This window comes from Sceloporus occidentalis, unplaced genomic scaffold, assembly GCF_023333645.1.
Source record: "Sceloporus occidentalis isolate IW3139 unplaced genomic scaffold, rSceOcc1.0.p SCAF_1, whole genome shotgun sequence".
NCBI classification, from domain to species: Eukaryota; Metazoa; Chordata; class Lepidosauria; order Squamata; family Phrynosomatidae; genus Sceloporus; species Sceloporus occidentalis.
In genome coordinates, this window is record NW_028316981.1 from 143,751,376 (window position 1) to 143,764,028 (window position 12,653).

At 44.5% G+C, this 12,653-nt stretch overlaps 1 protein-coding gene across 1 annotated transcript; it reads left to right on the forward strand.

Moving 5' to 3' along the window:
• The first annotated feature begins 68 nt into the window (after positions 1-68).
• Positions 69-12,365, forward strand: LOC149322351 (protein VCF1-like). Its single transcript, XM_089540310.1, has 3 exons — positions 69-193; positions 6,016-6,112; positions 11,706-12,365. Exons 1-3 carry the CDS (start codon positions 147-149, stop codon positions 11,946-11,948), a joined length of 387 nt encoding a protein of 128 aa, XP_089396436.1. The 5' UTR covers positions 69-146; the 3' UTR covers positions 11,949-12,365.
• The last annotated feature ends 288 nt before the right edge of the window (positions 12,366-12,653 follow it).

The following is a 12,653-nucleotide window of genomic DNA, read 5'->3' on the forward strand; positions in this document are numbered from 1 at the left end:
TCTGTGTCGTCAGTGCGCTTGCGCCGGAGGTGTGGACACCGGAAGCGGCGAGGAGAGGAAGGAGGAGGAGCCGGTGGTGGAGGGGGTTGTTTGGGGGCTCCTCAGAGCGGGGCGGCTGGGGAGCGGAGGCCGGGCCCGGCCAGGCCATGAGTTGCCGGGGAGCGGTGCCGAGCGAGCGGGGAGCCAAGCAGAGGTGAGAGAAAGGGGAGGTACGGTGGCCGGGAGGGGACTTAAAGAGGGGGAATGGGGGTTTTGCTGTACTTTTCCTTGATCATCCTCTTCTGTGAATGGCCAGTGTTGCCAGGAGGGCCGTGGCGTAGTGGTTTCAGCTCTGGACTGCGGCTCTGGAGGCCAGGGTTCGAATCCCGGCTCAGCCACGGAAAGCCCCTTTGGGTGACCTTGAGTGAGAGTCACACTCTCTCAGCCCCAGAATAACCCTGTGATGGGGTTCGCCTTCAGGACACAGTAACCCTACAACCATTTGAACAGCAACCTTGAGCCCAAGTGGAGAAGTGGTGTCACTTGCCAGTGTGGCTTCAGTGTTGTGCTTGGGCTCTTGGAGGCTAAGGTTCACATGGTCAGTGGCGAGCCCCTTCTCTGAAGAGGCCTGCCAAGCAAACCCCGGTCCAGAACACACTGCAGAAATGATCCCAGTTTGAGACCTGCACTGGCTCTAGTGCTAGGGGATCATGGGAATGGTAGTTTATTGTGGTGGCACCAGAGAGGGCTCAGGGCCAAACACACTGCAGAAATCATCCAGTTTGAGGCTGCTTTAACTGCTCCTGGCTCAATGCTAAGGAATTGTGGGAACTATAGTTTTGTAAGACATTCAGCCTTTGCTGTCAGTGAGAGCTCTGGGGCCACAGTAAGTCCCAGGATTCCCTAGCTCTGAGCCAGGGGCAGTTAAAGTGGTCTCAAACTGGATTATTTCTGCAGGGTGTTTTGGACCTCCATGATAAGTTTTCTTAGGGTTGCCATAATTCAGAAAAGACTTGAAGGCATATAACAACAGCAACGTTACAGGTTGAGTCTATCGTATCCAAAATACTTGGGGCCAGAGGTGCTTGGATTTTGGACCCCCCCCCCCCCCCCCCACACACACACATTTTAGATCTTAGAAATAGGATCCAAGTCTGAACATGAAATTCACGTATGCCTTGCACGCTTAGCCTGGAGGTAAATTTATACACAGTAACTTAATCCTTTTCTGCATGAAACACGGTGTGGCGTTTCTTTCCTTGGTAGCCCTGAGCTCTTGTGCAAATGGCCACCATCGACAGGGAAGGGAAACATCGTTTATTTTGCTACAGCGTTCCCAGAGGAAATACAGCCAAATTATTGGGATCCCGATTCCAAAGCAAACCAAATTTTTATTGTACTTTGAACAAAGAAAACTACAAATTTCATTGGTTACATTTGAATTTAAACATACATACCCCTTCACCCTTATTGGATGGTCATTCATACGTCTGGCCTGTTTCTCTACCCCTCCTGGTACCCATCAATCAAACTATTCCCTATCTGTTTTTCTTTTACTGTCCCCAACTGTCCTGTATTACATTCTTTTGTTTTGATAATAGCTTAAAGCAGGAACCAATTCAGGGCCATTGCATTCCAAAGCCAAGGATTTGACATGACCAGAAATAGCAGCCTTTTCTCTCAATACATTCAGCACTGTAATTTTCAACTCCTGAGCAAGTGAAATTCCAATTCAAATCTACAGTTTGAGTGTCAGATTATGATCCTGGAGATCAGGGTTTGCTTCTCCACTCGGCTGTGGAAACCCACTGGGTGACCTTGGGCAAGTCACGCTCTCTCAGCCTCAGGGGAACAGCAATAGTAAATACACCTTTATACTGCTTATCGGTGCACTTAAATACTCCCTAAGCAGTTTACAGTGTGTGAACCGGTTGCTCCCAATAAGCTGGGTACTCAGTTTACCAACCTATGAAAGGATGAAAGATGGAGCGGACCCTGGAGCCCTCCCATGATATTCTTGCAAACAAGCTTGTAAAATGTGGACTAGACAAAGGAACTGTTAAATGGATCTGTAATTGGTTGACCAGCCGAACCCAAAGGGTGCTCAACAATGGCTCCTTTTCATCCTGGAAAGAAGTGACCAGTGGGGTCCCACAGGGCTCTGTCCTGGGCCCAGTGCTATTCAACATCTTTATCAATGACCTGGATGACAGAATTGGGAGCATACTTATCAAATTTGCAGATGACACCAAATTAGGGGGAATAGCTAATACCCCAGAGGACAGGATCAAGATTCAAAATGACCTGAATAGACTAGAAAGCTGGGCCAAAGCTAACAAAATGAAATTCAACAAAGAGAAATGTAAGGTATTGCACTTAGGGCGGAAAAATGAAATGCACAGATATAGGATGGGAGACACATGGCTGAATGAAACTACATGTGAAAAGGATTTAGGAGTCCAAGTAGACCATAAGTTGAACATGAGTCAACAGTGCGATGCGGTAGCTAAAAAGGCCAATGCAATTTTAGGCTGCATCAATAAAAGTATAGTGTCTAGATCAAGAGAAGTAATAGTGCCACTATATTCTGCTCTGGTCAGGCCCCACCTGGAATATTGTGTCCAGTTCTGGGCACCACAATTCAGAAAGGACATTGAGAAACTGGAGCGTGTCCAGAGGAGGGCAACTAAAATGGTGAAGGGTCTGGAGACCATGCCCTATGAGGAATGACTCAGGGAGCTGGGGATGTTTAGCCTGGAGAAGAGAAGGTTAAGAGGTGATATGATAACCCTGTTTAAATATTTGAAAGGATGTCATATTGAAGAGGGAGCAAGTTTGTTTTCTGCTGCTCCAGAGAACAGAACCCGGAACAATGGATGCAAGCTACAGGAAAAGAGATTCCACCTCAACATTAGGAAGAACTTCCTGACAGTAAGGGCTGTTCGACAGTGGAACACACTTCCTAGGAGAGTGGTGGAGTCTCCTTCCTTGGGGATGCTTTGATTTGGATTTCCTGCATGGCAGGGGGTTGGACTGGATGGCCCTTGGGTCTCTTCCAACTCTATGATTCTATGAACTCACAAAATTGTGGCTGAAATACTGGCATTTAACCACTGCACCACCAGGCTTCCTAAGGGAAAGGCAAACCCTCTCTGAACAAATCCTGCGAAGTAAACACCATGGTAGCATTTTCTTCTTCAGGTCAGAAATTTCCTGAAGGCACACAACAACATTACAGGTTGAATCTCCCCTATCCAAAATGCTTGGGACCAGAAGTCCTTTGGATTATGGACACCCTCCCCCCATATATTTTAAAATATTTATGTAAACATAAGGATAGATCTTGGGGATGGATCCAAGTCTCAACATGAAATTTGTTTATATGACATAGTAGTTTGAGTGTTGGATACAACTCTGGGCGCTAGGGTTTGATTCCCAGCTTGGTCGTGAAAACCTACTGGGTGACCTTGTGCAAATCACACTCTCTCAGCCTCAGAAGAAGGCAAATGCAAACTCCCTCTGAAGAAACTTGCCAGGAAAACCCTGTGATGGGTTCTCCTTAGAGTCGCTGCACATTGGAAACGAAGGTACACAATAACTGCCATCTGGCCTTGTAGAGAGAGAAGAACCAGTAGTATCTGCTGGACCTGATCCCTTTCCTCCACTGCCATTCCCTTCTCCCTTTGTGTCATGAGATATTGAAATGGTTCAAGATTTTTCATACCTTGGCTCAATCATTAGTCAGAATGGAGAATGCAGCCAAGAAATCAGAAGAAAGCTAAGGCTTGGAAGGGCAGGAGTGAAGGAATTAGATAACATAATGAAGTTTAAAGGTATATCATTGAATATTAAAGTTAGGATTGACCTGTCATCATATTCCTATGGTTATGAAAGCTGGGCAGTGAAGAAAGCTGATAGGAAGAGAATAAACTAATTTGAAATTTGGTGCTGGAGAAGAGTTCTGAGGATGATACTGCTGACTGCTAAAAAAGACAAATAAATGGGTCCTAGAGCAAATCAAAGCTGAACTCTCCCTAGAACCCAAGATGACTAAAATGAGACTGCCATACTTTGGACGCATCCTGAGAAGACTTGACTCACTAGAAAAAGCAATTATGCTTGGCAAGGTGGAAGGCAGTAGGAAAAGAGGAAGTTCACATTATGGATAGACTCAGTCAAGGAAGCCAAATTTCTGAGTCTGCAAGAGCAGTTGATGATGGGGTGGTTTGGATGTCTCATTCAAGTCAAATTGATGGCAGTTAACAATGATAACCTCTAAGTAATAATCCTGAGGAATGCTGCTTGAGGTCCATTTTAGGTGCTTGTCATTGCTGGTGCATTTTTGAGGAAAGCCAATGTGACATAAAATAAATTTTTCTTCAGTAGGATTGGTAGGTTGGTCACATCAGGAGAAGGCATAGAATCATAGAGTTGGAAGAGACCACAGTGACTCATTAGAAAAGACAATGGCGGGTTACAAACCGCCATTAAAGTACGGACTCAGTCCATACTAGGGTTAGGAAGGTGCAGTGCTTCCGCACCCCCCCTAACCCTAGTATGGACTGAGTCCGTACAAAATGGCGGCTCCCCTTCCACAAGGGGGCCGCCATGACGACGTCACGACCGTGCCGCCTCTACACGGGGCGGCGCGGACGTGACGTCGTCGGTCCGCGCCTAGGGCGCCCTTTCCGCGGACCAGGAAGGAGCTCCGAAACGGAGCTCCTTCCTGGTTTGCGGCGGCGCTTTGCTTCGCTGGGCGCAGCCTTCAGACGGCTGTGCCCAGCGAAGCAATGGAGAAAGGGACCAAGCGGCCCCTTTCTCCTTCTCCCTGCCGCCGCGGGGTGTCCTTGGGGCTTGAAGCCCCAGGGACACCCCTTTTCAGGCTGCGGGGAAGTGGCGTTTTGCTGCTTCCCCGCAGCCTGAAAAGCGGCGGATCGGGGCCTCAGCAGCTGCCGTTCTGGCAGCTGAGGCCCCGATACACCGGGGAAAGGGGCTGGTCTATAACCCGCCAATAATGCTAAGAAACGTAGAAGGCAGCAGAAATAGAGGAAGACTGCATAGCAAATAGCTAGACTGAGTTAAGGAGGTCACGGGCCTCAATCTACAAGACCTGAGCAGAGTAATAGAGAATAAGGGGGCTTGGAGATGTCTCATAACACAAGGTCGTCATGAGTCGAGTTCAACTCAAGGGCAGCTAATAATAAAAAATAAGAATTGGCTAAATGTATAAAATTTGTGCTTATAAGTTTAATAAAAATGTTTATTTTTAAAAAAGGTGCATTGGAACCATCCACTTACATTTTTCTCAGAAAGCTTGAAGTCATATTATTGCGCAGAATGCCTTTTGTCAGTGGATCTGCTTCCCAAATGGTGTAGTTGGTGCATTTTAATTTATTGTGGCTGCCCTATTTGATGATAGATCTTCAGGCAAAATGAAAGTATCCATGCAGATGCTGTACTGTGTATTCTTATAGTAACAAAATGTGGTAATTCCGTCCAAAAGGTCTGTGTTGGGCTCAGAATAATGTTTTCTACAACCTGATTTGACCCTTACTAGTTAAAATAGCTGGATAAGTAAAACAAATACTGATCTCTAGTTGAAGACCATGAGCCTGAACAACATGACTTTTTAAAATGTAGGTAGGTGTCATTTGGAATAGTCATATTTGTAGACATGGTTGTTGCTTAGAGGACTCTTGAATATTATATTTAAACAGAATAGCAAAGTTCATGTATAAATTTTAAGAGGTGGTTATTCCATAGGAGAATTTCCTTCCACACTTGCATAGAATAATAGAAGGAAAAAGTTGTATAAAGAGTTCTTTTAATCAATACACTCAGCTGCATTTTTGATAGCAGTTTATGTTGGGTTTCATATTCAGTTCTTTACTAACAATGAGTAACTGAAGAAAAATCTAAACCTTGCAAAACAGGCTTGTTAGTAGTATTTACAGTATGTGAATTAATTGTATACTTGGTCCTGTGTACACTTCGTACACCAACAAACCTCTTTCTAATGTTCTTTCATTGCTTCAGAAAGAGGAGACGAAATGGCACAGAAGAGGATGGGCCCATACCACAAACAAAACGCAGTAGCCGAAATGCTGTTTTTCAGGATTCCTGGGATACAGAGGTAAGATGTTTCTAGATTTACTCCTGACCTGAAGTACCTCCTACTTTTAAGTATTTGTGTAATCGGGAGCACTTAAGTAAACCATCTACATTGATTCCTGGAAGAGGAAAAATTGAGACTAATATTTAATTGTATCAGTATAATTATTTTCTGTTTAATTTTAAGCTCTCCTAACTAAAGCATTTTTTTAAAAGAATGGTGATCAGTCTTGATTTGAATTCTACTAATAATATAATAATATTTATTTTTAATGTTCATTTGCCAAAGGACAGAACATCAGGCATATATAGTCAAGGACAAAACAGTTAAACAAGCCCTAACATATACTAAAAGTAAATCCCCACCATCGCACCCGTTGCCATTCAACTCAGGAGCCTTAGGCACACGCAGCAGCTTAATCCAGCGAATTGAAGAGGAAGGGTAGGATCCTCCTCCAGCCAGAAATACAAAGGAGGACTGTTCCCCAAATGCGGGGCCAGATCCTGAAAGGCTTGACAGCCATACACATTGGTGGAACTGTCAATAATCCTTTGCCTGTAGTTCTTAGGTTTCTAGATGGTACATACCATGCTGGATGAACTGCCAAATATTGAAGGAGGTTAGAGTGGAAGGCCTTAAATTACCAGGACCAAAAGCTTGTAGTGAGCCCTAGCTTAAACTGGTAGCCAGTAGATACTGGATATTGAAGGGTAGTGCTGTTCCTGCCTTACAAGCTGATTCATAAACCCTAGTTATTTAAATAAGGTATTTGTATGCAGTTATTGATTCATTTAGAATACTTGTATTCTTCTTTATAGGTCCAATAAGTTCTCAATGGTTCCATTGAGGGGAGATATTTGGTCATTTCTTTTGCAGAAGAAAACTGAATTGTTGGCAAAAGTCAGGTTGAAAATCTTGTGCATTGTAGACATGGTTGTTGCTTAGAAGACTCTTGAATATTATATTTAAACAGAATAGCAAAGTTCATGTATCAATTTTAAGAGGTGATTATTTCATATTCTATCTTTTGTATGAAGACCCAAAGAGGAGGGAGGAAATAACATGTTTTCCTGAGTTGCTCAAACTCAGCTCTATCACAGTGCAGTTGGAAATAACCTAATGTATTCATTACATCGGTGGGAAATAATCAGCTATTTTATCACATGCATATCAGCTATTGTTCGCTTTATGTGTGTGCCTTCAGGTTGCCTATTGACATGGTGACCCAAAGAATTCCATAGGGTTTGCTCAGACAAGTCATACTCAAAAGTGGTTTTGCCAGTTCCTTCCACTGAAATGTAGCTTACAGCAACTAGTATTTATTGGTGGTCTTCCATCCAAGTGCCAACGAGGACTGATGCTGCTTAGCTTCAAAGATCAGAAAGAATCTTGTATCTTTAGAGTTATTAGACCTTACTTTATTTGCTGTAGGTGCCTAGAAGTTATGTATTAATTTTATCAGTTCCTTTTAAATGGATTGTTTATAGGGACAGCCATGGATTTAAATAGCCATAAAACCCACTGGGTGACCCTTGGCATGTCACATGCTCTCAGCCTCAAAGGAAGGCATTGACAAACCTCTGAACAAATCTTGCCAAGAAAACCCCATGATAGGGCACTTTAAGCTGGCCATAAGTTGGAAATAAAGGCCCACAACAACAACAACAACGGATAAGGACACCAATGTAAATATTTGTTGTATGGAGACCACTCCTATTATAGTTCAAACTGATTTAAGTGAAAACTACTTTTTTTGGATTATTTTGGTAAACTAGTGGCAAGCTTTTAGCTAAAAACACTAAACATAACTAACTCTATAGGCCTAGGTAGCTTTGAAAGCAACTTACAAGAGTCTCACAGTGCAATCATACTCAAGGATAGCATCAGAAGCAGAAATAACATGGCTCCTCTATAGTGGTAAATGTATTCAGGAAGCATTTTTTGTCTCCACACTTGGTCTTCCTGCTATCATCCTTTTGGCATTACCAAAGCAGGAGTGTCCATTTAAGTTCTCAAAGGCAAGTGAGTGGGGCAAAGCAGCTGGAACTCTCAATCTAGTATCCCCTTCCTGTCAGTTTCATGTCTATGGAAAAGTACTTCAGGTGTGAAATATGATTGATAGTCAAGAAATCTCTACTGATTGTAGCTGTTAACATCTCTTTTGTGTTTAATGTATGAACAACTTGAATTCAGCTTTGAAATCTATCTGCTTGTGAGTTTAGGAATCAGTTTTAGTCAAGAATACACAGAGGCTGCAATTAGGGATGCCATATCCCGCCGGTAGGCAGGACAAACCTGCTTTTGGCGTCCCGGTCCTGGTCCGGTTTTGCGCCAAAGGCGGGACTGCCCCGCCCACGGCCACCCACCTCCTCTTCTGGCCACGCGCGGCTGCTCATGCAGCCGGCGGGCCCTCAGCCACTGCCTCCTCCTCTGGCTTCGCCTCCGCCTCCCGGGCCCAAGGCAAGTGCCTAGCGCGGTCGCACGGAGGAGGAGGTGGGTGGCTGCCTTGGTGCGCAGGTGGGCGGGGAACGCGCCAAGCCAGGCAGGAACCTCCGCCTCCTCCTCTGCCTCTGCCTGCCGGGGCCAAGCCAAGCGCCCAGCGCGGTCGCGCAGAATCGCGCGAGGTGGAAGCAGAGGCGGAGGTGCCTGCCTGGCTTGGCGCGCTCCCGCCTGCCTGCACGCCAAGGCAACAGGCAAGCAGGCACCCACCGCCTCCTCCACCTTGCGCGCTTCCGCGCGACCGTGCTGAGCACTTGCCTTGGGCCCGGGAGGCTGAGGCGGAGGTGGCTGGCTGCCTGCCTGCTGCCTTGGCGGGCGGGGAGCTCGCCTAGCCAGGCAGGCACCTCCGCCTCCTCCTCCGCCTGCCGGGACCAAGCCAACGCTTAGCGGGGTTACGCGAGGCGGAGGAGGTGGTGGGTGGCTGCCTGCCTGCTGCCTTGGCGTGCGGGTGGGGGGGAGCGCGCCAAGGCAGCCACCCACCTCCTCCTCCGCTTGGGCCTGGGAGGCAGAGGAGGAGGAGGGAGGAAGGAAGGAAGGAGGGAGGGAAGGAGGAAGGACGAGGAGGAAGAAGAGGAGGAGGAGGAAGAGGATAGCGATGATGATGATATGAGCCAGCTTCTGAAGCACGACCAGTTGCTCTGATTTTTACAAACTCATGCGCAGTGGAAAAAAAACCAAAGTCCCTTGACCAAGTAAACACTTCTGAGAAGTACAGTTGAATCCGAGGGCAAATCCACTTCTTGTTAAACCACCATGACATATTCAGTATGCATAGCATGTTCAGTGTGAAACCCAAAGAGTTTGAATAAGAATAAGCCTCTGAAATATGCAAGAGATTGCCATGTTAAGTAAAGCCATGTTCAATGCCCAAATGTGCTATTTGGAATGGGGGGAGGGGGTGGCCAGAAAGGGAAAGTCCATTTCTGCCATCTGTCTAGGAATAATGCCCAAATGTCCTCCATTTTGATCATGCCTAAGAAACATGCATTTATAGTAACATTTTTAAAAAAAACATCATTTTTTTTCACATGTCCTCTATTTTTATAAAATGTGCCCTACATTTGAAAATTTTGTCCTACATTTGCCCTGGTTCGGAGGTCCAGACTTATGGCAACCCTAGCTGCAATCCTATATCCACTTATCTAAGGTTAGGTTTCATTGAGTTCATTGGAATTTTCCTATTAGGTGTATACAGTGAGTATCATATTGACTTTGAATTCAGTCTTCTGAGTTGAGGTTTCTGCTGGTTTAGAACCCAAACAGCATTATTGTTCCTGTTCATGTGATTCATGCTGCTGTTGTACTCACACTTGAAATGTAAACACCTTTTAAAACCTGAGTCAAAATTTGAGCGCTTCAAGGTTGCACTCTAATCTTTCTTCATTTCTTTTTGCAATGTAATATGGGTTTATAAGCAAAACAAAGTAGATGGGCAGAGCTTCAGTTCAACTGGCTGAAGATTACTGAAAATTCATCAGATGTAACCAACATACAGGCATACTTCAGTTAACAGCCTCTAACAAAGCACCTTTTACAGTCTTTTTATGCCTTCACAGTCCTTTTTTCATCCTTTGTCTAGCTGGAAGGTTTTTAGCAGCATTGGCACAACTGGCATGGTGAAGGAAGCCTGTAGAAATATAGGTTTTCAGTGTCAGGTTGCAAGAGCAGTAAACAAAATGAAGTTTAAGGAGAGGAAAATGCAGGATTTTATTGTAGCTGGTCATACAGTGAGTGTGTACCTGCCTACAACATGAAAGGCAACAAACAGCTCCCTCCAGAATCTCTAAGAATGCATGAAATGCAAAAGGAAGCAAACAAATAAGCCTGCCTTACTAGACCTTCCCCTCCCCAATATGCTTTAAAAAGAGAGCACATAGATCTGTAAGGCCTGTTACAGACTGCCAAAATAAAGCTGCTTCGGGTCTCTTTGGAGGTATGCTGTTTAAATGATGCATGCATCCTAAGAAGCCGGAAGCTGCACCAAAGCTGCACTCCAGTGCTTAGGAATGGAGTGTGGCTTTGGCGCGACCTCCGGACTCTTTAGGACCCATGCGTCATTTAAACAGCGTACTTCCAAAGAGACCTGAAGCAGCTTTATTTTGGCAGTCTGTAACAGGCCTAAGTTTGGTCACCAAAAGATGAAAGCTGATAAAAACTGGTTCCTGGAAAGAGTTTTCAAGTAGTCTTTTTTGAACATTTTCAAAAACACTTTTGTTTACTTATGCAAGGGTTGTTTGCCTTTGTTGTTTCATTTCATGCTTGTATTGTTTTTCATAAAAGGTTTTCTGAAACATTTCCAACTGCTCGTTTATGCTAAACTTATCCCTTGTCTTTATTATTTCTGCCTCTGATACAAGGTTTCTGTTAGAGGTGATGCCTAGGAATACATCTACATCTTTGTTAACTGAGGTATACCTGTATATCCAAACACTGCAGTTTAAAGTATTTGGCCTGGTAGAATGTTTTTGACAGGTGATGAGGTAGCATTTAAGCTCTGTGGGTATAGACTTGTGGATTTTAGTGCAGTGGGAAATGCACCAAATTGAATTTTTCATACAATATTTGGTATAACTTACTGTATATACTCATGTCTAGAAATTTTAGTCAAAAATTTACCCTAAAAACCTAGGTTGACTTATCCATGGGTCAATGTAAATACTTTAACTCTTATTAAAGAGAGAACCATTCCCTGGTGAAGGGCAAGAGTGCAATCTGTCCTGGAAGCACTGACCTCCCTCTACTGTTCCATACAGCCTTTAACGTGAGCCCAAAGTTATGTCTGCCATAATTTTGTATGTTCTTTGGTATTGTTTTCCTTTGCTTCATCATTTAGATTCTTTGTTGCATGTCCATATGTTTTACCCTCGACTTACCCAAGGGTCATATCAAAATCCATAATTTTGCCCCCAAAACCTACCCTCGACTTAGACATGAGCTCGACTTATAGTCAAGTATATACAGTAATGTGCAATATGTCAGTAACATTTCGCTAGAAGATAGGATGATCAAGTTTGGGGTCAGCAGAAGAGCAGCCTTTAAAAAAAAAAAGGGATTACTTGATATATGTAGAGAATGTTAAGATGACCTGCATTCCTGTCTGTTTTTTGTTCCATAGTCCTCCAGCAGTGAGAGCGGCAGTACTAGTAGCTGCTGCAGTAGCAGCATAAGCAGCCCTGACAGAGGCAGTGGGCCAGAAACCAGCCTACACCAGATAATGCCCGGGTCGAGTCCTGTGACACCACCTCAGTCGTTCCATGAGCAGTCTGCACTATGCCAAGGTCCTTACTTCCACATCAACCAGATCCTGAAGGAGGCACACTTCCATAGCTTACAGAGCAGGGGCCGTCCTCCAACATGATGAGCCCAGCAGTTCCCTGCCTTCCGTGAAGGGGGACAACACTGTGTGATATTTCAACTTTAAAGTTTGTTAAAATTGCACAAAATGCCTGTTGCCTTTTCAGTCTGTATTTGGAATAACAGATTAACAGGCAATTGTTTACTTGTGGTTTGCTGCACTATTGCAATGCAAAAGGGGCTTTGGAGCAATTTTTATAGGTTTCTTTTGTGGTGGGGCAGAGGGGTGGATTTCTTCAACTTGTCATGATGGTTTTAAGAATCCACCTCTGTATTACAGGAGTGCATAAGTCCAGTCTGACTTCTTAATCTGTTCAATAGTAATTGATGCTTTATGTAAAATTCCCTCAAACATTTGTGTTCAGTTTTATAAGTCTTTTTTTTTAATTTCAATAAATAGTGAATATGTTTTTATGGTAAATTAATCTTTCCAGAGGCTCAGTGCTCATGTACCATTAAGGTTATTTTAAAATTCTGGTAAGAAGAATCTGTAGGGGGAGAGGATTTTTCCCCCAGTCAGAACAGGAGTATAAATGATGTGATTCTTGCTGAACTCAGTACACTCGTCCCCCGGGTTACGAAATTAATTCGTTCCGGCGCCATTTTCGTAACCCGGGGGACTTTCGTTAGCCGAATCCCCATAGGCGCTAATGGGGAAAAGCCGCGGCTCCGCCGCGGCTCCATTTAAAACAGCGCCGGCTTTTTTTCG